Here is a 26,018-nt window from a genome sequence, read left to right on the forward strand (position 1 = left end):
ACTTCAGTCTCCTAGGACAGAAATAATTGACTTCAGATCACAGTATTTTATTTTCATGGAGGACAAAGGAAAAACTGAAAAAATTGGAATACGGAATTTACAGAATTAAGAAACATGATCCAGAAACACAGAATTAATTATCCAACAAATTTGCAGCTCTAAAATGATGGGAGATGGATATTTGAGAAGCATAGAGACTGAAAAATTTATATAAAATGCTTAATTATTTCCCAGGCCAAAAGATAAGTAATTGAATAATTAAGGCTAAATCATTGCTGAAAAATGTGAACATACTCAGAACGCTGTGTTGGTTAAATCACTAGGGATAAAAAGGGGTGTCAGAGAAACAGGCTGGGAGGGGGGGGAAAGAAAAGCCCAAAGAGGGCAAGATAATTTCAAGGAAAACTACTATCTTTGAAAAAGGTGAAATCCAAGTTAAAGCTAGTAAGAGAAGCAAGAAGACCTTCCTTTAAGATAGTTTTGTTAAGTTTGAATTAATAATAGAAATAATAAGAATAACAAAGAATGTATTCCCTTCCAAGAAAATAACTGGAGACTATTCACTAACAATTGTAACATTACATTATTTAGTAATGTGCATTGTACACATGCAGCTCTCAGACTTTTCATCTGTTACGTGACAGGTCCACCTTCTTTTCCAGCTGTACAGTTTCTTGATGTTATTTACATCTTTTTTTGTATGCAAGTAATACAAATGTGATCTCTTTTTCCTTATATCTTTTTTCTTTACCTAGGTGGTGAACCCAGGTTGGCAACCTAGGTGTCATCTTTAACTCTCATTTTCCATATCTAATCTGTTTCCATGTTTAGTCATCTCTTATATATGCCCCCTTCTTGTCACTGACCCTTCCCCCACCCTATTGCAGGCCCTCATCATCTTATACCTTGACTCTTGTAATAAAACATACTTCTGCTTGGTTTCCCTGCCTCATGTCTTTCTACACTTCTGTTCTTCTTCCTCTCAGCTCTAAAACTCTATCACCGCCATCATCATCGTCACCACCACCATCCCCTCACCAATCTTCAGTAAACTCTACTGGCTCCTCATGACCTCCAGAATCAAACATGAAAATCTCCTGTTGGACTTTTAAAGCCTTTCATAACCTGTCCTCTTCCCTGTCTTACACCTCACTCTGCTCCACATACTCTGCATTCCCATGACACTGGCCTCTTAGCTGTTTCTAAAACAAGATATTCTATCTCCAGGACTACATTTTTTTAATGGCCGGCCCCCTTACCTGGGTTGCTTTCCCTCATCTCAGGCTCCTGGTTTTCTTCAAGTCTCAGCTAAAACCCCACCTTCTGGGGCAGCTAGGTGGTGCAGTGGATAGAACACTGGCCCTGGATTCAGGAGGACCTGAGTTCAAATTTGACCTCAGACACTTATCACGTACTAGCTGTGTGACCCAGGGCAAGTCACTTAACCCCAATTGCCTCACCAAAAAAAAAAGAAAAAGAAAAGAAAAACCCACCTTCTGTAAGAAGCCTTTTCCTGCGCCCTTTATGCTAATTCCTTTCCTGTATGCATTATTTCAGTTTATCCTGTGTATGTATCTTATTGAACAAAGTTATGTGCATATTGTTTCCTTGTTTGACTGTGAGCACTTCAGGCTAGAAACTGTTGTTTGCCTTTCTTTTTATCCCCAGTGTTTAACCAAGGACCTGGCACTTAGTAGGTGTTTTTTAATAAATGCTTCTTGTTGGTGGCATGTCATTCATCTTTTTGCAACTTTCACTTTCCTTTATGTAAAAGTCACAGAATAGTGAAAACCCAATAATATGCTGCTTTACAAAAATATATTTAATCCAGAACAATCTAAGTATATTTCAAGTGAAAAGCTACTTTTAAACATTCCATGCTAAAGATAGTAGAGGAAAGACTGTGACTCCCCCAATTTCCTGATAAACCCATCTACTCACTCCAAAATAATGCCATAAGACAATTCCTGGAGCAGCCTAACCTATATAAGAATAGAGTGAGACTATTTTCCAGTCAAAGATGGCAATTGGGATCACCTGCTGTGTAGGCTGAGAGAGGAGCTCAGTTTGTGGTGCATACCCAGGCCAGAACAGACTGCACCTCCAGGGTCTCAGAGTCTTCAGAGCCAGCAGCTTCTTCTGAGGCTCAGCTCGTGGACCAGTGAGGGGGTTTGGTGGTTGGCCATGGTGAAGTGGCTGCAATTTCAGCTGAAGTTGGGGTGAAGTGCCCCAGTTCTGAAGCAATGGGCCAAATCAAGTGGTGGTGGCCTAGTGGGGGAGGGGCACAGGCACACCAAGCTTCCAACCATAGAGAATAAGATTTCAACCAGACATCTGCTTCTGGGTTGACCTGAGTAAGCAGAGGAAGCAGTGGACAATAGAAAGCTTCTTTGGGGGAAAGGTAGACCAGAATATACCCTCAGAAGAAGATAATAAAAAAATCAAAGCTCCAATATCCAAAGCTTCCAAGAAGAATATGAATTGATCTCAGGCCATGGAAGTGCTCAAAGGGGACTTTGAAAAGAAAGTAGGAGAGATAGAAGGAAGATTTAGAGAGGTGGAGGAAAGAATGGAAAGAGAAATAAAAGTGATGCAGGAAAGTCATGAGAAAAAAGTCAACAGCTTGAATAGCCAAATGGAAAAGGAGATACAAAAGCTCTCTGAAAAAAATAATTGCCTAAGAATTAGGATTGAACAAATGGAAGCTAGTGACTTTATGAGAAACCAAGACACAGTAGAACAAATCCAAATGAATAAAAAAATAGAGGTCAGTATGAAATATCTCCTTGGAAAAACAGCTGACCTGGAATATAGATCCAGGAGAGATAATTTGGAAATCATTGGACTACCTGGAAACCATGATCAAAAAAAGCATTTAGACATCATCTTCCAAGAAATTGTCAGGGAAAATTGCCCTGATATTCTAGAAGCAGTAGGTAAAATAGAAATTGAAAGAATCCAACAATTGCCTCCTAAAAGAGATCCCAAAACAAAAACCTCCAGGAATATTATAGCCAAATTCCAGAACCCCCAGGACAAGGAGAAAATATTGCAAGCAGCTAGAAAAAAACAATTCAAATACTGTTGAGCTACAGTAAAGATAACACAAGATCTGGCAGCTTCTACATTAAAGGACAGGGGGGCATGGAATATAATATTCCAGAGGGCAAAGGAACAGGGACTACAGCCAAAAATCACCACCCAGCAAACCTGAGTATAATCTTTCAGGGGAAAATGGGACTTCAATGAGAAAGAGGACTTTCATGTATTTGTGATGAAAAGACCTGAACTCAATAAAAAATCTGACTTTCAAATACAAGACTCTAGAGAAGCATAAAAAGGTAGGCAGGAAAAAGAAATCATGAGGGATATTAAAATATTAAACTGTTTACATTCCTACATAGGAGGAAAATAATTCTAACTCATAGGATCTTTCTCAATATTAGGGCAGTTGAAAGGAATATACTTAGAGAGCACGGGTGTGAATTGAATATGAAGGGATGATATCTGTAAAGCATTTATTTTTTGTTTATCCTTGGGTTTTTTGTGGGGCAGGCAAGGTAGGGTGGCTTATGTCTGGGGCCAGATATGGACTTGTGGCCTTCTGGGCCCAGGGCTAGTGCTTTGTCCACTGTGTCACCTAGATGACCCATGATGACATGTTTAAAATAAAGGTAAGGGGTAAGAGGAATGCGCTGGAAGAAAGGGAAAGGGAGAGGTAGACTGGGAAAAATTAGCTCACATAAAAGAAACAAGAAGTTTATGGAGGGGAAGGGAAGAGGGGGAAGGAGTGGGGGAGTGAGTGAACCTTACTCTCATCAGAATTGGCTCAAAGAAGGAATAACATACATACTCAAGTGGGTATAGTAATATATTTTGGCCCTGAGGGAAAGTGGGAGGGGAGGAGCTGAAAGAAAGAAGGGCAGATTGGGGGAGGGGGCAGTAAAAAGCAAAACACTTTCAAGGAGGGATAGGGTGAAGGAAGATAGTAAATAGAGTAAACATCAAGAGGAGGGAATAAGATGGAGGGTAATACAGTTAGCAATAGTAACTGTGAAAGAAATGATGAAGCAGGATGATATTAAAAGGATGTATGAAAAATGCAAACCATCAACAGAGGAAGAAGTGATGGAATCTGAATACAGATTAAAGTATAATTTTATTAGCTCCTCATTCTAAAGTTATTTTGTCTATTTTATTTCACAACCTAATAAGAAGGTGTTTTTCATAACTGCACACATATGGGGGCATCTAGGTGGTACAGTGGATAAAGCACCAGCCCTGGAATTAGGAGGACCTGAGTTCAAATCCAGCCTCAGACACTTGACACTTACTAGCTGTATGACCCTAACAAGTTACTTAACCCTCATTGCCCTGCAAAAAAAAAAGAAAGGAAGGAAGGAAGAAAGGGAAAAAAGAGAAAGAACTGCATATGTTTGACTTATATTGAATTGCTTGATTTCATAGGGAGGGTCAAGGAGGGAGGGAGGAAGAAAATTTAGAACACAAAGTTTTTTTAAAAATCAATGTATGGTGGCAGCTAGGTGGCACACTGGATAGAGCACTGGCCCTGGAATCAGGAGGACCTGAGTTCAAATCCGGCCTCACACACTTAACACTTACAAGCTGTGTGACCCTGGGCAAGTCACTTAACCCCAATTGCCTCACCAAAAAAAAAAAAAAATCAATGTGCAAAGTAATGATGAGCAGGAGTTCAGAGAAACCTGGAAGGACTTACATGAACTGATGCTGGCTGAGAGGAGCAGAACCAGGAGAACATTGTACACAGTAACAGCAACATTGTGTGATGAACAATGATGATAGACTTAGCTCTTTTTAGCAATGCAATAATCCAAAACAATTTCAAAGAACTTTATGATAGAAAATGTTCTCAACATCCAGAAAACAGAACTGTGGATTATGAATTCAAATTGAACCATACTGTTTCTACTTTGGGGCTGTTTTTTCCCCTTATTTTTTGAGGTTTTTCCCTTGTGCTCTGATTCTTCTTTTATAATATGACTAATGCAGAAATAAGTTTAATGTAATTGCACACATATAACCTATATCAGTTTGTTTTCTGTCTGGGGGAGGAGGGAGGGAAGAGAGGGTGGGAGAAAACTTTGGAACTAAAAATCCTATGAAAACAAATGATGAAAACTCTTTATATGTAACTGGAAAATAATAAAATACTTTTATTAAGAAAAGAAAGATCAATAAAAGAAGATAGGATATACTAGACACTACATTGTTAAAAAGTATTTGAATTAATGAATGGAAAAACAAGCATTTATTCAGTGCTGAATATGTAAAAAGCACTATGCTAACTGCTGGATGGTAAAAATAGGAGAGTAAGATAGTACCTGCTCTACAAGACAGCTAGATAGAAAGGTCCCATGATCCTTATGGTACAAGCAACAAAGATAATGATTTTTCTTTAATATTAATTCCACCAATAAAATAATTTTGATTTATGATACCCAACTACTTGACAAGGACAAGGAATTTGGAAAGAATTTTCTCTTCTGCTTCTTCAGTAACTGTACCTGTAGCACTTGCAGGAGCAGTTATCAAACTGATCTCCAGAGAGGTTGCTTCCCAGAATGATGGCTATGATCTGGAAATATGGCTATTCCCAAGGATTTGGAGTTCAGTGTACTAAGATATTTCTATCTGGGTCTACAGGGAAGATGATGTTCAAGGTGGTTTGACTTGTCTGGAAAAGTGTGCCTCACATCTCTCCCTTAGGGTACCTTGCTACTTCAGCTAGGTTGGTTTGTTCATGGACAGCCCCATTTTGATGGACTCAAGATCTGCTGAAGAATTCAAAGTTTACTAGTGAAAAGAAAATATCACAGAGACTATTACTATATTTGAAGGGGAAATTTTGAAAATGTAACCAACTTCAGAAACTCATGCCTGTTTAGCCATTTTTATAAAAAATCACCTTTAAAATGATCTAGTCACAAATAATGAGTATCCTTGGTGAAAACATGAAGAGACTTTGTAAGCAATCTTTCACTCATAATGTTATATACAATTTAATAGGTTTCTTTTATGTTGACTACCTCTCCCCTCCCCCGCCCCCACCAAAAGTATTTCACTTGGTAGACTAAAAGTCTTAAAAGCTCTCTTCCAAAAAAAAAAAAAATCCATGCTATTGTCAAGTCATGAAAAGTGGGAGGGGCAATAACATCAGACAAAGTTGATTTCAAAAGAGAAAATATTACAACAGATAATAGATATGACGGCATGCCAGAAGATTCTCAGTGGAATGAAAGAAAGATGTAAACGATATCATCAAGGAACTGTACAGTTAGAAAAGAAGGTGGACCTGTCACATACCAGATAAACAGTTTTAGAGCTGCACATTTGCTAAATAATTTCATGTTACAATTGTTAGTAAATAGTTTCCAGTTATTCTGTTGGAAGGGAGTATATTCTTTGTTATTCTTATTATTTCTTTTATTAATTCAACCTTAAAACTGCCTTAAAGAAGTTCCTCCTCCTTCTATTAATAACTTTAACTTGGATGTCCCTTTTTCAAAGATAGTAGTTTCCCTTATCTTGCCCTCTTTGGGTTTTTGTCTAATGTATGTAAGTAGTAATTCATTTTCCCCATTTACACTACTTCCTCTATGGAAGTAACCATTGCTACCACCAGTTACACTTATCGTGTATCTCTCCATTGCCCACTGAGTCACATACTTTTTTTGATGCTTCAAAGATCACAGTTTTCTATGATTCATACCCATATAGCATCATCACTGGGTAATAATGACTGTTAAAAATAAAAATATATTAAAGTTACTTTTATATATTAGGGATGAGCTTTAGATCATTGGAAATGCTATATGTGTAATTTCCCAAATTCAATGTAATCCATTCTCTTTTTCTTACTGTGGTCTGGGCCTATCTCATTCCTTATCTGTCATGACTGTTCAGAATAGCACAGAATCTCAGAATTAATATTGATTTTAGAAACTATCTGGCCCAACCTATACCTGAACAAGAATCTCCTCTATGGCATACTCAACAAATGGTAATTCAGTCTTTTCAAAATTTCCAGTGAAAGGAATTCCACCTGAGAAGCTTTTATTCTATTTTTTTTTTTTTTTGGTAAGGCAATTGGGGTTAAGTGACTTGCCCAGGGTCACACAGCTAGCAAGTGTCAAATCTCTGAGACCAGATTTGAACTCAGGTACTCCTGACTCCAGGGCTGATGCTCTATCCACTGCGCCCAAGAAGCTTTTATTCTAAACCTGTAGTGTCAAATGAGAATAAAAATGGAAAAGAAAGGCATTGCTATGAGTGGCATATTGACTTGGAAAACCACAAATTAAAATTTCTATGTTGTATTGTTATGTTGTTAAACATATGCCAGTTATATGTTAGTTTGGTTCCAATTGCACTCTGGAGTTTTGTGGGCTGCTTGCTACTGGCTGTTTGCAACTAGCTCTAAACCCTGTTGGCTTTTGCTGCCTGCCATGTCCATGTGCATGCCCAGGAAACCAGGGGAAATCTGACTGAGATGGTTTCCCAGATCTCATCTCCTTGTGGTACTGACTACTTCCTAATGATTTAACTTTGCTTAAAAAGGGGCACCTAGTGCTGGGCCTGAAGTCAAAAAGACTCATCCTTCTGAGTTCAAACCTAGCCGCAAATACTTCTTTGTGACTCTGGACAAGTCACTTAACCCTGTTTACCTCAGTTTCTCATCTGTAAAAAAAATGAGCTGGAGGGGGAAATGGCAAACCCCAGTATCTTTGCCAAGAAAACCCAAAATGGGGTCATGAAGGATTTGACACAACTGAAGAACAATAAATTTGCTTTAAAATGTTTATGATCAGAGTTACTGTCATGACTCCTTTCTCCAAAGGTTTAACAGCTTGTTTAAATAGATTGCATGGAAGCTATCACACTGAGTATCTTGTACTTTTCTCTAGTTTTTCTTCTAATTTGCCTCCTTGTAAAAACTTCCCACACTACTTTGATACATTTTTGACTAAAAACATTCTTATCATTAGCTTCTATGAAACAGCAATTAATTTCTGCATTGAAACTTTTTTCAAGGCTAAAAATTAAATCACAGCATGTACTTGGCAACTAACTATTTATGAGAGTAGCTGTGCAAAAGGGTACATAAAGTTACAGTTGAACTACTTCATAGTCTAATTCTATTATATTATTATATTAGGCAGAGTATCAAATTATTATATTCCCCATAAGGCACCATTAGTAATTAATCTTGCATATTTACTTAAAACCCTAATGTCTTATTTTCCAAACTCATTTGTAAACTTCTTGTAGGCAGAAATGCTTATATTTATTTCTTTGAGTTTTCTGTAGGTAGTTCTATATACATTTGAGTTATTTGTTAAATATTATTGAGTAAATGATTTACAGGTTGATAATGGTTGCATTGATTTGTTTAGAAGTAACAGGAATAAGTTGTAGCTGTGGCAGTAGGCATCCAATCAATGTTTGAGAATGATTCCATAGTGATTCTCCCATAGCTGCATAGGACTCTGCATTGTAAGAAGTATATGGTTCCTTTTTTTAATGCTCTGTTTGCCACCCACATACCAGCAAATTGGGATTAGAAGCTCTGTTGATTCTGCATTTGTGACCCTTCCCCTCTTATCCTCAGCTGCCAGGAGTACTCTCTGTTGGGGTCACTGCCCTTTTGTTATCATTTGGTACCCTTAGCATATACACCAGAAACTCCTGGAATATGCATAGCAAATCCGGATAAGCTCTTTGGCTAGTGTAGCCTCCCTAAGCTATTTCATGGGAATGGCTAAAAAGTACTTCAAGCTACTTTAGGGAGAGGTTTCGGTTCCTTGCAAAAAGGCTGAGAGAATTTGGAGATGAATGATATGTTACACCCTCATTTTTAAGGTAAAACATTTGATGTTTTTGTACAATGTAATTGCTGCCTACTTCTGTATTAAATTGAGCTAGATGGGTCTTTTTTTTTTTCCTTCCACAAGAGCAAAATGCATTTCAGCTTACTACAATGTAGCTCTTGGGGTTTTCTCAGCAGAAAAGAATGAACAGAATCAGCTGAAATTTTATTGTCTGTTGGTAAACACTTTGTACATTATTTCAGCCAGCTCTAATTAGATTTATTTTAAAGCTCGGTTCCCATAAACTGTAGTGACAGCCAACAATAAAAATCAAATGCTGATTCTAATAAAAACACACATACACACAATCACACTAGAACTGTTTGTAATTCATCCTTGTGGCCTTTTAGCATACCTACTGAAACATGTTGATGGAGAGACATTTAGACCATCAAAACATCAGCAGAGGCCTAACCTGAGGAAGAAGAGCTATACCTTCCATGTAGCTTTTATCGTATTAATGAATGCTGTTAAAATTAATTTTAATTGTTAAGGCAAAAAAAGTGATTTCTTTTCTGAAATCAAGTTCCAAACCAGGTTGTTTGCATTCAAAGAGACTTCATTTTGAGGGTGCAGCCATTATTTGGGGGTCATTTATATTTGGGTCAGTACGGTCCTCCTTCAGGGGCTGAGTATTCATCTTTTATTGATTTATAAGGCCTGACCTAACTATGTGGCATTGCATTAATGTATATTGCTTTGATGATAGTGTCAATCCACCAATCACATAAGATTTTTTTTCTCACTTTTAGGATTTTTTGTGCAAGTTTTTCTGCTTTCTTTGAACACTTATATCACCTGTCTTCTATGTATTTCTTTATATTTTTTTAAAAATTGTATTTAAATGCCAAATAAGATGAGCATTTCTGTATTCATAGAAAAAAGGTCTCTTTAGTTCAGTAAATTGCATCATGAAAAAATGAGCATCTAAGGTCCCATGTGTGTCAAAATATCCATAATGGCACTTTTTGTGGAAACACAAAACCCTGAAAAGAAAGTGGGTACCCATCAATTGAGGAATGATTGAACAAATTGTAATAGATTATTGTTGTACAATATGTAATAATGGTGGTGAAGAATTCAGAGAAAAGTAGGAAGATTTGCACAAAATGTGGTACAAGGTAAAATAAGCAGATCCCGGAAAACCATATAAACAATGATTACAACATTATTGAAGAAAACAGTACGTAAAGACCATAGAACTTAGATTAATTTCAATGACCCATTCTTGTCCCAGAGGACAGATTATGAAACATCCTCCCCTCCCCTTGGGAGATGACATGTGGGACAGGTGAAAAACATTGCCAACTCTCTCAGATATGGTTGTTTTGTTTCATTTGTGCTTGACTATTTGTCTTTGTTTTAAGCGAGCATTCAGTTTGGGGTAGCATAAAAACAAAGAATTATCAACATAACCTTTTAAAAAGATACTATCTGGTATTTATTTTCTTGGCCATTGAGTTGAAGTGACAAGTCAGGGAAGAGCTGTATGAGAATTAGATTCACAGCCAAAGCCTCCTAAATAGATATATTTCAGGGGAAGTTTGCCAAGGATTAAATACTCATAAATTGGGAGAATTCCAAGGAAACTGCAGAGAATTGTTACCTAGCTACACCTGTTCATAGGTCAGGCATAAATGGTTCTGTCAGCACAGGAAATGGCAAAATGAGTAGACTGTCTTATTTTTATTTGTTCCATCTGTATTTTAGCTTTTAAAGATTTAGTTCTTTAAAAAGTAATCAGAACAACATCCCATTGGAGAGAAGAATACATAATTCTTTCTTTTAGAAGTGGTTTTAATTCATCTATCCTGGAAGAATTAATGAAAGTAAGTTCCCTCTCTGTAATGAGTAGCTCACTAACCACTTGGATTGAGGTCATCACCTGCTGTAGCCAATTGATGGTGAACCAGTCTAGTGTTATCTGTCAAGGTGATCTTCTCATACTTAACCAAGATGTTTCACTTAAGTTAGGTGAAATAGTTATTTTGCTTCAAGTGTCAAGGGTGTGAGGGTGATAGCTTGATTGTTTCTGTACAAATGAGCATCACTGAAGTTCACCATGATGACTGTTTTGCTTTTGTGTTTTTCTCTCTCCTCCTGTCCCTCAACCCCACCCCACCCTTTTAGGTTCTTAGCATGGTAATTAATGCAGCTTACAAGCCCGGAAGGGTATTGAGGGAACTACAGCTTGTGGAAGACCCACAGTGGAATTTCCAAGAGGAGACCCTGAAAGCAAAGTGAGTATTTTCTACTCTGGGACACCTGGCTTTAAGTAATGCTTAAATTTCTATGTCTTATTGACTCAGCAATGAGCTATTTAAAAAACTAAAAGAAGTTAAATTTTTTGTCCAGAAGTAATATGTACTGTGTATGAAAACAGATTTATAAGAGTTTTATTATATCTAATTACATTTAGGACAGGAACTTAGGCAGTATATGTAAGCATAGGTTTCAAAGGTTTTTTTTGTTTAATTGTTCAGTAGCAAATATCAGATTGATTCATTTGAAAAGTAGACTCTGATACTGTATCCTTAAAGTGAACATATGTAGGCTTTGGTGGATTTAAAGGAGAAAGGCTTTTCATTTATATGAAGAACATACTTTAATACAAGTCCCTGATTAGCACAAATAGTGAAATGCCTGTAGTGTCATATATTTGAATTCATACTTTTTTGAAGTTCTAATGATACAAAATATGATAATTCGTTCCAGTCCATTGGAAATAAGCAGTGCAAATGAGAATAATGCATCTACCTTAGGGAATTCATTATTCACACTGATCTGGACCTAGCTGTATTGATATCTTTAGTTAAAATACCAGAAAGAGCATATGAAAAAACACAGCACTTGCTCTCTGGAAGTATTCTCTTTTTTTTAGGACAATGTATTAACATTTCTTTGGGATTGATCAAAGGTAGTAGTGATTGTGTCTTGGGACGGTAGGTATTTTCTCAACTCCCATTTGTTTGCAGGTAAACTTACTAAGGAGAAATTTTTACTTTGCTTTCAGTTTCCAGAAATATGAACTTGAGGGCCCTTAGCCAAATGTGTTAGTGGATATAGGAATACATAGGTAGACAATGTACTTTGCTCCAGACAAATTGACTTTTTCCATCCATTCCTTTTTTTTTTTAATTTGTGGGGCAATGAGGGTTAAGTGACTTGCCCAGGGTCACACAACTAGTAAGTGTCAAGTGTCTGAGGCCAGATTTGAACTCAGGTCCTCCTGAATTCAGGGCCGACGCTCTATTGACTTCACCATCTAGCTGCCCTCCCCCCCGGCCCCCATCCATTTATTTTCAAGGAAGTTTTAGGGAAAATCTGTCTGCAACTCATTGTTACCAACCTCATATATGGCACAGAAAAGGAAATTATCTGTAGTAGTAGAGTCATTATCATATGTGGTCAGTCCATAGTGTTAGAAAATCATAGCAAATCTTAATTGTTGGAAGGTGATTCATTATCTGGGCAGCCAGGAAAATCTCTTTCTTTTTTGGTCCCCAAACATAACCCTAAATCCAGTGCACATGGAATAAATCTAATAGATACAGATAAGGATAATTTTAGTGATTCTATGAGCTGAATAATGTGGGTATTCCCTTCTGTGGGTATAGATCATAGATCCCATGCCTTTTTATCTCATCTGACTCTTGTCCATGCCTTCTCATTAATCTTACAGGAATCAACCTAACTTGATGGGGCCTTCATCAAGGTCTCTTGCTATTACCTGGATACCTATATGACTCACACTCTGTCATCCCTGCTTCTTTATAGATGACCCAACCATTTATCTCTTGAATAATAACATGCAATGCTTTGTTCATGTTGTAAATTGTTGGTATTGTGCTGAAGCCTATTAATATTCACTTTATGCTTTGCTTTGCTTTTTGGATGATACAACCCATTTTAATTTAAAGTCGTATACCATCACCAGAAACGATTAGTATTAAAATAACAGGTTTTTATTTCAGGAAGAAGCTTGGGGTCATTAAAAGCACTACACAATTTGCTTCAATCTTCCTTCTGTTTAATGCTGGGGCTGGTTCATTGTCTTTTTGCAGTGTCCATCCAAGATTATCTATCTATCTAACCTGATGATCAGCTTTATATGCTGTAAATATATATGGTAAATCATCATTTAGAAAGTATTCTCCATCCTTTTGTTTTTCCTGTGTGGATGGTTACATTGAGCTTTTTTGAATGATTATGGTTCTAATCTGGAAGGCTCTTTAGTGTCAGGGTTGATTCTATCAGCAAAATGTCAACTGCAGATAGGAGCATTCAAACAACTTCACTTTCCCTAGGGAATTCCTCCTCAAGCGGATTCAGTACTGAGTGTCCTTCATATCAGTGGCAAAGTCTAAGTAGCCTGTTCCAAATGCTCCAAAACAGGGATGGTCCTTTTTGCAGAGCTTGCACTAGTTTTTGTGTTGCCAAGTCGATCAGGGCTTTTATTAAATCCAGCCTAATAAAATCAAAACAGGCATTGTGAAATCTGGCCCTGCCATATTCTAAAAGCAACGTATTACCTATTATATCAAATATGACAGTAAGTTCCATTTCAGAATCTTACACAGCAACTTATAATGAGAAAATGTCTGTCTCAACTGGGTTTCGAGTACGCTAGATCACAATAGCATCTTTGAGCAGCTGCTAATGATGACAGGTTTATAGTCAGCAGGAATGTTAGTGTTATCTTACTACATGTTGAGTCACCTCATTCCTTCTGATGTAGAATGACAGCTTTTTAGATCTTGACAACTTGGCTGTTTACTTTGGTAGGAAAGGAAGGAGAGGGCTTTTTCCCACTTAGTTGAAAGGCAGAAATCCTTGCTGTTGTGAATAAATTAACTTGCATTTAATTCACTTAGCTGTCAAAGGTATATGTCCCCAAATCAATTGCAAACAGTGTTTCAAAGAAAGATATTGTTTTGATTATCCAGTGGGGGTAAGGCGATTACTATCACTTATCATTCTTAGTTCTTGTGTTTTCACATTTTATTGTAAAGACCTATGTATTGGAAGGAGTTTAAAGTATCATTGAACAAGGGGTCTATATCGATGTATACTGTCTACATAAGAATTATCATGTGTCTTCTGTAGGGATTTTCTAGTGTCTTCTTATTCATGTATGTGGCATCAAAAAAGACTTTCCTCCTTCCCATAAGAGATTCTTATGGTGTTTAAATAGTATTTAAGGTGTCTATCAATTTATCAATGACCATTTATTGAATACCAGTGATAAAAATGAGCTGTTACATAATATAGTTCAGTCAGCTACTATTAGATATTTTGGCAGAAAAGACCCTTTTATCGTATTTCCTTGTTCTCCAGTACTTTAGGCATATTTTCTAAACTTGCCTCACAGGGCTATTGTGAGGATCAAATGGTATAATAATTGTAAAATGCTTAGAAAAGTACCTGACACATAGTAAGTGCTACATGAATATTAGCTACTGCTGCTACTGCTACCATCACCACCACTACCACATTAGAGAGCCATCTTTCTGTTATCATTTGATGGCTAGGGTTCCTCACCAGTTGCAATTTGTTTTGAGCTTTGACAATTTTTGATACTATTCTTTTTTTAAAATAATTTCATTATCATCCATCATTTTCCTTCAACTTCATTTCTGAATGCATCTATCACTACTACCCTACCCAGAGAACAACCCCTTTATAACAAATACTTTTTTTTCCATTAGGATAAAAAGCAGTTCATCACAATTAGCCAGCACAAAGTAGAATGGTCCAGTGGATAGGATGTTGGATTGGGAGTCAGATGTCCTGGGTTAAAAATATTGGCTTGGCCATATTGCCTGTGTGACCATTGGGAGGTCCTCGGAGGTCCCTTTCAGTTCATGGTCAGTTATCCTATTGTACATGTCTGACAGTACATGCAATGGAGACTTCTGGGTTACATGACCAACAAGATAGAGGAGTATTTTCTCTGCTCTGTGTGACCTCTCTAAAATAAGTAATTATGTGCAAGTGATAAATCAACTTCAGCTTTCTCCAGGGTCAAGGACACTAAGAAAGAGAAAAAAACCTAAGAAGCTAAAAAAGCATACAAGGCTAAACCATAATTATTAATGCACCCATCGATCCCTCCCCGACCTCCCACTGGGTTCCAGGAGCAAGGTTGGACAAGGCAACCCACAGGCTTGGAGCAGAACTCGACTCCCCTTCCATCCTCTTTCTTCCAGGGAAAACCAAAAGGCAGGGAGGGAAGCCTGTCCTGGCCAGGACAGCACCACAGCAGTGCTCTGTGCTATGGAGATACTCGGCCAGAGAACCTAGGAAGCCAGGGCAGGATGAGTTTTGGGCCGGGTGATTTTCTACTAGGCCCAGGGAAAAGAGCCCAGCAACTCTCTGAGGCCAATTCCATTCTCCCAGAAGTCACTTGAAGGAGAAGCTGAACCGGAGGCCAGTGAAACATGAATTGCCCAATGTAGGTGGAGACTGAATTGGTTTTATGTTTAAAACAGCATCACAAGAAAAGGAATCAGAAGGGGAAAATAAAAGGGGAAAATCTGAAATTACCAAAGCTATCAGGAGGAAGAAAACTCAACTAAGAACTCTGAGCATGAACAGCTAAATCAGTAGGGAAGATATTAATAGCAGAAGAGAAAATGGCCTCCCGATCAGGGAAGAGAATTCAAGCATCTGTGAAAAAGTATTACAGGACAAAGGAAAAGAAATCAACACCTGATGAGGCAGAGGACCCTGCGGAACCCCAGCATGATGTTACTGCATGGTTTAAAAGAGAAATAAGAAATACGAATGAATTTATGGACTGCACCGGATAAATAATTGACAGAATAGAAGAATTTGAATCCAAGGGAATAAATCTTATCAAAGAAACAAATGAGAGGATAGCTGATTTGGAATATGAATATATGAAAGTGAAGGACATTCTGGAAGAAGAAGAGAAGCAACAAAACAGTAAACAGTTAAAGAAAATGTGATCTGATCTCACAGACAGGATGTATTGAGATAATTTAAGGATTATGGGTCTCCCAGAAGAGTAGTTTCAAACTTGAATAGAAAAGAGGGCCACAAAACTACATTAGAATCCCTACAGGTTTCACATTGACTTAGAAATCACATTAACATTATGTTGTGTTGTATTTTTACTTGTTTTGTTAAATATTTCCTAATTACATTTTAATCTAGTTCAAGCAGTGAGGCATGTTTGACACCTCTCTTCTGGAAGAACATGACAAGGCAAAAACTTGAATACCATAATGCAACAAATAATATGAGAAAACTGCCTAGAACCTCTGAATACAGAGAGCAAAGTGCCAATTGAAAGAATCCATTGATTATCTAAAGGCATGTGTGTATCTATGTGTATCTATGTTCTGTACCCATAGTCCTCCACCTCTACAAGGAAGAAGATTGGATGTGCATTTTATCATCTCTTCTCTGGGGCCATGTTTGGTCTTAATTCTTAGAGGATCATGCCAAACTTTTGAATTTGTCTCTTATTATTTTTGCGCTTCCCACAATCTGTATAAGTCTTTTAAAAATCTGAGTAGGTTGATGAGTTCTACATTGATTTCAGTGCCCCATATTCCTCTTCCTTGGAATTGTTTCGCTTTGTCTTTGTAATTTTATACTTCTGAGCTTCAGGTTCCCACTGGGTTGAATTCCCTCCAAGACTTTTTGGCTATGGGATCCTATCTAATTTTCCTTTAAATACTCTGCAACTCGGTTTGCCCAAATTGAGGGTGCATGTCCAATTCGCTGACCATCTTTCCTCTTTTTTTTCTACCATAAATTCTAACATGGGGTTATCACTTCCCTCCAAGATTCCCATTATTGACAACCCCAGCAATTAGTGTATCCTGGTCGATGAAAACTGTCATATAATGAGAATTACCTTTATTGTTTCATCCACCTCTCAAAGATGAAAATTATCATTAAGGCAAACAAAGAAAAGTATCAGCTTCTCTGCTTTTGACATAGGCCTCTGCTGGATGTCTGATGAATTGAATTCTCCCCTCACTACTATGTGGATGCCTCAATGTCAGACTTGTGATATGTCTGCTGAACTCTATTTTCCCTTTTCTTTTGAGGTTATCTAGTCTGATGACTCTCTTATTTGATCTCCTGACATCTTTACAACAGGAAAAACCTCACTGAGCAAAACCAACCAACAAATGAGCTTTTACTTTCTAAAGAAAAGCAGGGGAAAGAGTTTAACTAGGTTAAGGATTTAACTAGAACACCCTACCTAAGAGCTGCCTGGAATGGATGTTCTCTCTTCATGCCCAACTACCTTTTATGGTGTCTTTGCCATTCTTCAGTTCTGATGCAGTGATCTTTCCATTTTTCCTTTCCTTCTTTCTGAGATGATTTATAATGCTGGGGAATTTTCTATTGTGAACCAACTTAGTTGTCTCATTTTAATATCTCCCCATTGCTTTTTCTCTTCCTTACTCGTAAGGCATGCTTTAAAATCTCAGTGTTTACAGTAGCTTTGCTGGACCATTTAATAAATTATATAGCTAAGGATTTTTTTTTCCTCCAGGTTAACATCAAAAGTAGGAAATAGAAAATGTGAAACCATGCTTTTTCGGCAGTCTCTCTTCATACATTCAAGCTACAAAACAAAGGAGTTATTTCTTTGTCATACATTTCCCCTCTTCTGGGGAGAATTTCACTGGACAAACCCTACAATTGATTCTAGTGTTCCTTTGCAATATGATAATAGTATAACTAGGGATCAAAAGTTCTGCATTATAGTCCTAGCACCACCTGATTGGTTATATGACCCTAGATATGTTGGGTAACAATGGAGACCACTCCCTCAAGACATTTGCCCTAGATATGCCATGAAAGTGTGCTCTGAATCATAGTCTCCTCATCTGTAAAAGGGGAATATTTGTGATAGCTTTCCTACAGAACTAAACAGGAAAAAAATATGTGTAGGTATTTGAAAAACTATAGAGGCACAAAGTAGAACAGTGGTTAGAGTGCCTAGCCTGGAGTCAGAAAGATTTATCTTTTTGTGTTAAAATCTGGCTTCAGCGGGGCGGCTAGGTGGCACAGTGGATAAAGCACTGGCCCTGGATTCAGGAGTACCTGAGTTCAAACCCAGCTTCAGACACTGGACTTTTATTAGCTGTGTGACCCTGGGCAAGTCACTTAACCCCCATTGCCCTGCAAAAAAACCAAAAAAACCAAAAACCAAAACAAAAAAAAAATCTGGCTTCAGACACTTACTATCTATGTGACCCTGAGCAAATCACTTAACCGTGTTCACCTCAGTTTTCTCATCCTTAAAATGAGATAAAGGAAATGGCCAGCCACTCCAGGATCTTTGCCAAGAAAACCCCAAATGGGCTCATGAAGAGTCAGACATGACTGAAAAACAACTGAACAACAACAATTTGAAAAACTATTTAAGCACTCTACATACACAAACTATCATCATTGCCACCATCATCTTCTTCATCAATGTCAAATTCAGCTCCTTTGTGCCCAAAATTCAAGTACCCTTGGCCTTTCTCTATTTACTGTTCTTCAAGTTTCTACCTGTCTTTAAAGACACCTCACACCTCACATGGTGCTACCTTTCTCATGGTCATCCTCAGTCACCCCTTTCCCTTCCCCCAATCAGAACTCAAATGTCTTTTACTTTGCCTCTTCATTTATCATATTCTTTCATTATTTTTGTACGTGTTTTATATCCCCTACTACATTATAAAGTCCTTTAGGGCAGACCTAATATGTTAGTTTTCTTTGCATCTTCATTCACTAAGAAACATAATGCTAACAATAATTTTAATGATAATAGCTTTTCTATAGCCTAAAATTCTGCCTATACTAAGTGCTTAATGTTTGTTGAAACTATCCTGATTTAAGAAATAGTTTATAATTAACCTTCCTTCTTACGTTTTTTATTACTTTCCAGTTGAATCCTAAGAAATTATCTCTGCCCCCCCCCCAAATTATCATACGCTTTGGGGAACTTTTTCTCCATATCTTTTCTCTTAGGCAGTTTAATCTTTATCCTGAATACACATTGGTTATAGCATAACTTGTTTGTCCATTTGAAACAGGTAGAGACACAATTGTTAGAGAATTCAGTAAACATGCATATATTTGTGAGCCCCAGGTTCCTCACTTTAAGCCTTGACCTTGATTTCATCTAGACCCTGAACTTCTACTTTTCTATAATTTTAAAACTTCATCCAAAAGTCTGTTTTTTAGCCTTCTAATACAAAACCCAATCATCCCAAGGACTGTATAAATTGTAAGAGATAACAGTGACAAAGTACAGATTGGATACTATTTTAACCTCAGTCAATGCATTTTTGTAGTTCATGCTACCAACACAATTTGATGACGTTTTCATTTTAAATCAATGAATGTCATGGGTGAGAGCTACCCAGGAGTGGATCGTGGAAGCCTTATTAGAGTTAAAGAAGAAGGATGCTGATTAGGACTTAGAATATGGTTTTATTACCAAGGATTTTTTAAAAAAACCACCATTACGTAGAAAGTCAAGTCTAGCATACCAGAGGGGTTGATCAGAAAGGAAAAGTAGAATTGAGATTTGAAAGAGTAGTTGCTGAAGGCAAACATTTTTTTCTAACAATGTTGGAAAGGAGCATCAAAGAAAAGTAGATGGGACCTTGATAAGGAATGATGGACAAAAGGCAGAATTATTCAATCTTTATTTTTCTTTCTTCTGCCAAGGAGAATGATCTTTGGACTGAAAAGAGCAGCACAAAAATTATCTGATAGGGAGTTGAAACACAAGGTGATATAGTTGTATCCCAAGGTATAGAAAGACATGGTGGATGTAATCACTGAGCCAATTTTAATGGTCATAAAGATCAGAAAGAATTGGAGACATGTTGAAAGATGGAAGAAGGTCAAATGACCTGAGGGAGGAATCTATGGATTGTAGGCAACATCTACCTAGGAAAGAGAACCCATGTCCTCATCGTAACCAAAGATTTTGTTGAGAGTGCTGAGTTGCTCCTTGTCACATTGTAAGTCACGTGGTCTCTGTAAGGCAACAGCATACTCTTCAACAAATAGCTCTGGCCTGGGCGTTGGGATGCCCACTGAATTTGGGACGGCCACATAACCTTTCAGTGAGCGTTTCCCTTCATAAGAAAAGAGATCATTCCAAGCCTTTCTATGCCACTACAGTGTTCTAGGATTGGAATCATATCAATAAAAAGCATCGGAATAATTTCTTGGGTCCTTCTGTCCCAGATCAGTAATATTGCAGATATATACAAAAGATGGATAAGTTCCAATGATGAAATTACTGTGTACTGAAATAAACATTTAGGAAAGCTTAGATACCAGAACCTCTGTTGTTACCCTCAGGGTATTCATTGAAATTTCCTTTAGGTTTAAAAAAAGTGGTGCCTTCACTTCTAAGAAAAGAGGAAAAATTCCTGAGGATTTTTATAGAGCTGGGACCCTAAAAGGGACTGACTTACAAGAACCAGTGGCTACTGTCAGGAGGAGAAACAATTGATCTGTTTGCAACATTGTTCAACAAAAGAGATGAGAATAGTGATTTAACAGGTATAATTTGGATTTCCCTGGTTTCTTGCCTTCTTTTCTCCTCAGAGTGAATCTGGGTTTTTTTTTTTTTTTAAAGGGAATTGCAGTTAGAATGGGTGCATTAAATATTTTCTGATTTTTTTCAATTAGCAAGAGTCTATCTTCTTTCCTTCCTATTCCTCACTAAAAACAAAAAGAACCTCATAACAAATATGAATACTCAAGCAACACAAATGATCATCTTTGCCATGTCCAAAAGGTGTGTGTCATTCTTTAACCTGAGTCCATCACCTCTGTTGGGAGTTGGGTTATATGCTTCATCATAAGTTCTCTGGAGTCATGGTTAGTCATTGCATTGTTAAAAGTTCTTAAGTCTTTCAAAATTGATTGAGATTTTTTTTTTACATTATTGTTAATGTATACATTTTTCTAGTTCTGCTCATTTCACTTGGTATCACTTCCTACAAGTCTTCCTAGGTTTCACTGAAACCATCCCTTTGATCATTTCTTATGGTACAACTAATACTGAGACATTCACATATCATAATTTGTTCAGCTATTCATTCCCCAGTTGATGGGCACAAGTTTACCACTATAAAAAAAGAGCAATTATAAATATTTTTGTACAACTGGGTCCTTTCCCTCTTTATTCTCTTTGCGGTATAGGCCTACTAGTAGTATCATTGGACAGAATGGCTGCATTTTAGAGGAAAAAGTAGAGACACTAGTTCAAACTTAAGAAGCAAGGGGATGAGAATGGGGGACTCTACCTACTTATCCAGTATCTTTCTCCTCTTGTGGGTAAATTGGGATAAGTGGTAACTCAAGATGTAGCTTTCCTATTAGCTTCTACTGTGAAGCTTAGATAGGAGGAAGATTTCTGGCTTTCACCAGAGTTGCATCTTTTTGTTTACGTAGTTCTGGAAGTCATAACTATCTATAAATTCTCTCTCCTAGTTTTAATAAGTAACCAAGTAATCTTTGAACTATAACATATTAAATGTGAGATCCAAATGAAAAAAGTCTTTGTTATGGCAATGTCTGTTCAGACCTGATGCTAGGACTCCCTCATTGCTTTGTTACTCCTCACACCTGAGGCTCTGGGCTTGTTCTTTGGTTTTTTACTTCTTTAAAAAAAAAATGACCTTGCGTTGTAGGTAGGTCTTTCTCCTTGTCACTTCTTTGTAGAAATGCCATATTTGAATAATAAAAATCAGTTGAATTTCTAGAAGCAGCTATGCAGTGTTTACCAAGACAAGATTTCTTTGTTCTGAAGTACATAGTTTTAAAAATGGTAATATAATTACTTATGTATACTTAATTTTTCAAAAATGAAATGTGATGTAAAAGCCCAAGTTTAATTTAATAACATTTATTTTTTGGTACTAATGTTCATTAGTTATGCTCCATGTATTAAATTGCACATTACTAAATGAGAATAAACTTAATGAAAAATTTTATTATACTGGATTGTTTTAACACTTCCTTCATATCATCAACCATTTATAAACAAAATTCATTGTTACTACAGCATAAAAATACTTGCTAGTTGAGAACTATCTTTACATGTAACGGGAAAAAATAAAATACTTTATTACAAATAAAAAAAAACTTGTTGATGAGTTTGCCACTTACTGACTCACCCATTCTCATTTTTCATCCTTCCCTTATCATGTCTTATCCTCTTGTCTGCCATTCTTGAAATGAAATTCCCTCTGCTTCCATTTATCACTGCTGTTTGAAATCCTTCTTTTCCTTCAAAGCACAGCTTATGGAGTTGGACACCTCTCCTTTGTAGCTTTGCCTGATTCCCTCAACCAGAATTGATTTCACCCTCTAAATTTCTTGTAACATTTTGCATTACCCAACTCCTTTGTACTTAATGACAAATGTATGTTTTGATTTTGCACCTCTGTGTGTTTGTGTGTTACAATTTCTACTATATTCAAAAGTCTGAACAAATGTCTGATTTTATCTCTTTTCTGGAGGGAGGGCTGGGAGTTCCTTACACTTAATAGGTGCTTGCATTTTAGTGAAACTTAATTGAATTTACTAAGAAATATGAAACCAAATAAAGTAAACCACTTTAAATTTGCTTTATTAGTCTAAAATATGATATCTGTGCAACCTGAGCTAGAAACTGGCACTATGAATAAAAGTCAGGTTTTAAAAAAAAAACAACTTTGTTTCTCTCTTCCTAGGTACAGAGGTAAAACATATAGGGCAGTTGTCAAGATTGTACGAACATCTGACCAAGTAGCAGATTTCTGCAAGAGAGTTTGTGCCAAGCTGGAATGCTGTCCAAATCTGTTTAGTCCTGTTCTGGTTACAGAAATCTGCCCAGAAAACTGTTCCATCCACACCAAAACCAAATACAGTAAGTCCTCATTGCAGAACTAGCACAAACTAATATCTCTCCTTTTCTCCACCCCCCTCCCTCCCAAAACAAAACAAAACAAAAAAAGCCCTATGCCCACCACAATCCACTCTGCCTCTTATTTCTAGTCATTTTTCAGTACTTTTTTTTCACAGGAATGAAGGATCTTCTCTAGACATATATCAGTCTTTTGAGTTGGGAGGAGGGTTTAGAACAAATCTGTGATTTTATTATTTTGGGAAACTCCCTCTATCATTGAAAATTGGCAACTACTTTGGGTACGGAGAAGAAAGTCACCACTTGAGCCTGAGCCTTTCTGATTCTAGGATGGATTCTTTATCCACTGAACTACACTACTTCTTAAATATTAAATAAAATAGTAAGAGGCAATGAGACAGATCATTAGGCAGACAACAGAGGTTGTTCCACATCAAATGGAATCTCGGAAGGTTGAATGATTTTGAAAATTCTTAAAGACAACACGATTTATAAAATAAGAAAAAGAATATTTTTGTTGATGTATGGATTAAACTGATTTATATGTTGATGCGGCGGTGGTGGTAGTAGTAGTAGTAGTAGTAGTAGTAGTAGTTTTGTTCATCATATTTGTCAGTGACCCAGTTTCTCAGCCACTTGGCTAAACACTTTGGGGAACACAGATTATTTTTCTTAGGTCATTTGAGAAGCTGTAGCTTAAGTGAATGAATATGCCACCAAGAATATCTAGACTGGGGCAGCTAGGTGGCGCAGTGGATAGAGCACTAGCCCTGGAATCAGGAAGACCTGAGTTCAAATCCAGCCTCAGACACTTAACACTTACTAGCTGTGTGACCCTGGGCAAGTCACTTAACCCCAATTGCCTCACCAAAAAAAAAAAATGGATGTTTAGACTGCTGCAGGGATATGTGGTCTCATTAAGTATCCACCCTGGACCAGGTGTTCCTCTGCAAAGACTACGTCTTATCTTGGTTCACAGTTAGCAGTCACAAGGCCAGGAGCAAGAGAACCATGAAATTGTCATGAGTCAGTGGATGGGCATCAGATAGGGCTTGTAATGGAAGTTGTCACCTGCCATTGTTACCCCCAAGAGGTCCTACTGATTTCCAACTGGGCCAGTCTGTTCTAAGAGAAAGCAATCGTTACTGAATGGGACAGAGTATTACCTTTTACAGAATCTCCATCTATAACACTGTTCTGATCTACCTACCCCTCCACACTTTTCTTCCTCTTCTCCAAATAATGAATATCCCAGCTATATTGAGCTCATAGTTCCTAAGACATGTCTCTAAAGATCTTAACTACATGCCATCATTCACATCATCCCAGATGCATGGGAATCCTCTCCCAACCTTTTGAGTCTGACCTAAATGCCTCTTCTTCAATGAAGCTTTCCACTCTTCTCTGAATTCTCACAGAACATTGTCCCTCTTTTAGGCATTTATCACATTCTGCTTTATATTATAGTTATTTGTGCAACAGCATTGGGCGATGATACAGAATGCACTTTTGTTTCTGTTCCCTCCTCTCTTCTGGAAGTGGTGGAGCTGAATCTTACATGTGTTTCACATTATCTTACCTTTGTTGTTATTGTTCAGCTGTGTCTGATTCTTTGTGACTGCATTTGGGGTTTTCTTGGCAAAGATACTGCAGCGGTTTGCCATTTCCTTCTCTAGCTCGTTTTACAGACGGGAAAATTGAGGCAAAAAGGATTAAACGACTTGCCCAGGTCACACAGTGTCTGAGGTCAGATTTGAACTCAGGTCTTCCTGACTCTAGGCCTGGTACTCTATCCACAGCATCACCTGGCTGTCCGTTACCTACCCTTATATATCTTACCTATTGCCTATTTCCACCAGGGTTTCTTTCCTTTCTCACACCAGAGGCTAATGAGCCAAACTGATTACAACTTCTAGCTCACTTTTCTCCTGGGTTCAATATGATGTGTCTCTGGTCCGCCAGACTCTCTCTGATGTTTTATGGATTTTTGTATCAGATGAATAAGTAACAGTGTAATCATAATAGCTCAGAGCTCCCAGTTTAAAAAAACAAACCAACAACAAAAAACAAAACCCTTAACCTTTAGATAGATATTTGACTCAGTTGTAATTGAAAGTTTTTGTATAGCTTTAGCTAATCCCTAGTATCTTTTATGTTTGGGGTTGTATCAGGACACAGGAAACTTAGGTAAACAAAGTAAGCAGAGTATATTATGTTGTCTGTTACTGAACAGTAACACAGAGGGGAAGTTGGGGAAAAAGCAGAACTTGTTGAGAACATCCCTTAGGCCTTGAAGTAGTAAACACAAGCAGAAGCCCGAGTCCTCTGTTCTGAGATGCTTACAGGGCCCCTTGTCCTACCTCCATCTCTCCCTTCTCTCACACAGCTTAGGCTTCCTTTCAATTTTCCCATGAAGTTATCACTTGGCAAATCTTTCTAACTCAGCTCATTAAAGGACTGTGGATACTGTTCCCTGCTGCTGCTGCTGCTGCTCTTACTATCCCCCTTTCCTTCCTCTCTGTCTCTTGAAGACTGTGTGTGTCCCTTTAAGTACTCCAAGGCATGACTCACATCTGTCTTCATTTCAAAGATTTCAGTCGTCCTAAGTTCTCAGGGCTGAGAGGGGATGCTTGTCACTCTGCAAATGCCAGAATTCTCATCAGTTCTCAAACTTGTGTTATACAAACACATAGGCATGTACACATGTATAATATAAGCTATTTGTATACATGTAATAATTATTTGTTTACATGCCATTTTCCCATATGAAATTATGTGTTCTACTGCAGGGACCATCTTTTATTTATCTTTATATTCCTCAGAACCTGGTGTGATGGCTGATATAAAGAGGAAACTTAATAAATGTTTGAATTGAATTCAATGTCTATAAAACTACAGCGAGTTGTAAAAGGGTTTTAGTACTCACAGTACTGTGGTCCACTCAGGAGCCACCCTTAGTGAGTACAGCAGGAGGACAGGACTGAACACCAAACTTGGCCTCTGGTATTGAGAGGAAAAAGAAGCCACTCTTTCCTTTCAGGCTTAGGAGGGGGAAAAGCAGGCAACTGCAATTAAAATTAAATACTATTGAAAGTGAAACTAAAGATTTTTCTAGGTCTTGCTTTATAAGCTGCAAAATCTTTTAACATCCCTTGGGTCAGCTCACAGTGAATATTGCTGATGGCTGAATTGAA

General features: G+C 37.5%; 1 protein-coding gene across 4 annotated transcripts in view; it reads left to right on the forward strand.

The window, feature by feature from the left end:
* SFMBT2 (Scm like with four mbt domains 2) overlaps positions 1-26,018 on the forward strand; it is a 317,891-nt gene that overhangs the window by 277,045 nt on the left and 14,828 nt on the right. For all 4 annotated transcript variants that reach the window (XM_043967955.1, XM_043967957.1, XM_043967958.1 and 1 more), the window contains exons 16-17: positions 11,040-11,149; positions 22,652-22,827. In XM_043967955.1, the coding sequence (XP_043823890.1) occupies positions 11,040-11,149; positions 22,652-22,827 (286 nt within the window). The remainder of the gene's footprint in view (positions 1-11,039; positions 11,150-22,651; positions 22,828-26,018) is intronic.

Source organism: Dromiciops gliroides, chromosome 5 (genome assembly GCF_019393635.1).
Source record: "Dromiciops gliroides isolate mDroGli1 chromosome 5, mDroGli1.pri, whole genome shotgun sequence".
Taxonomy (NCBI): Eukaryota; Metazoa; Chordata; class Mammalia; order Microbiotheria; family Microbiotheriidae; genus Dromiciops; species Dromiciops gliroides.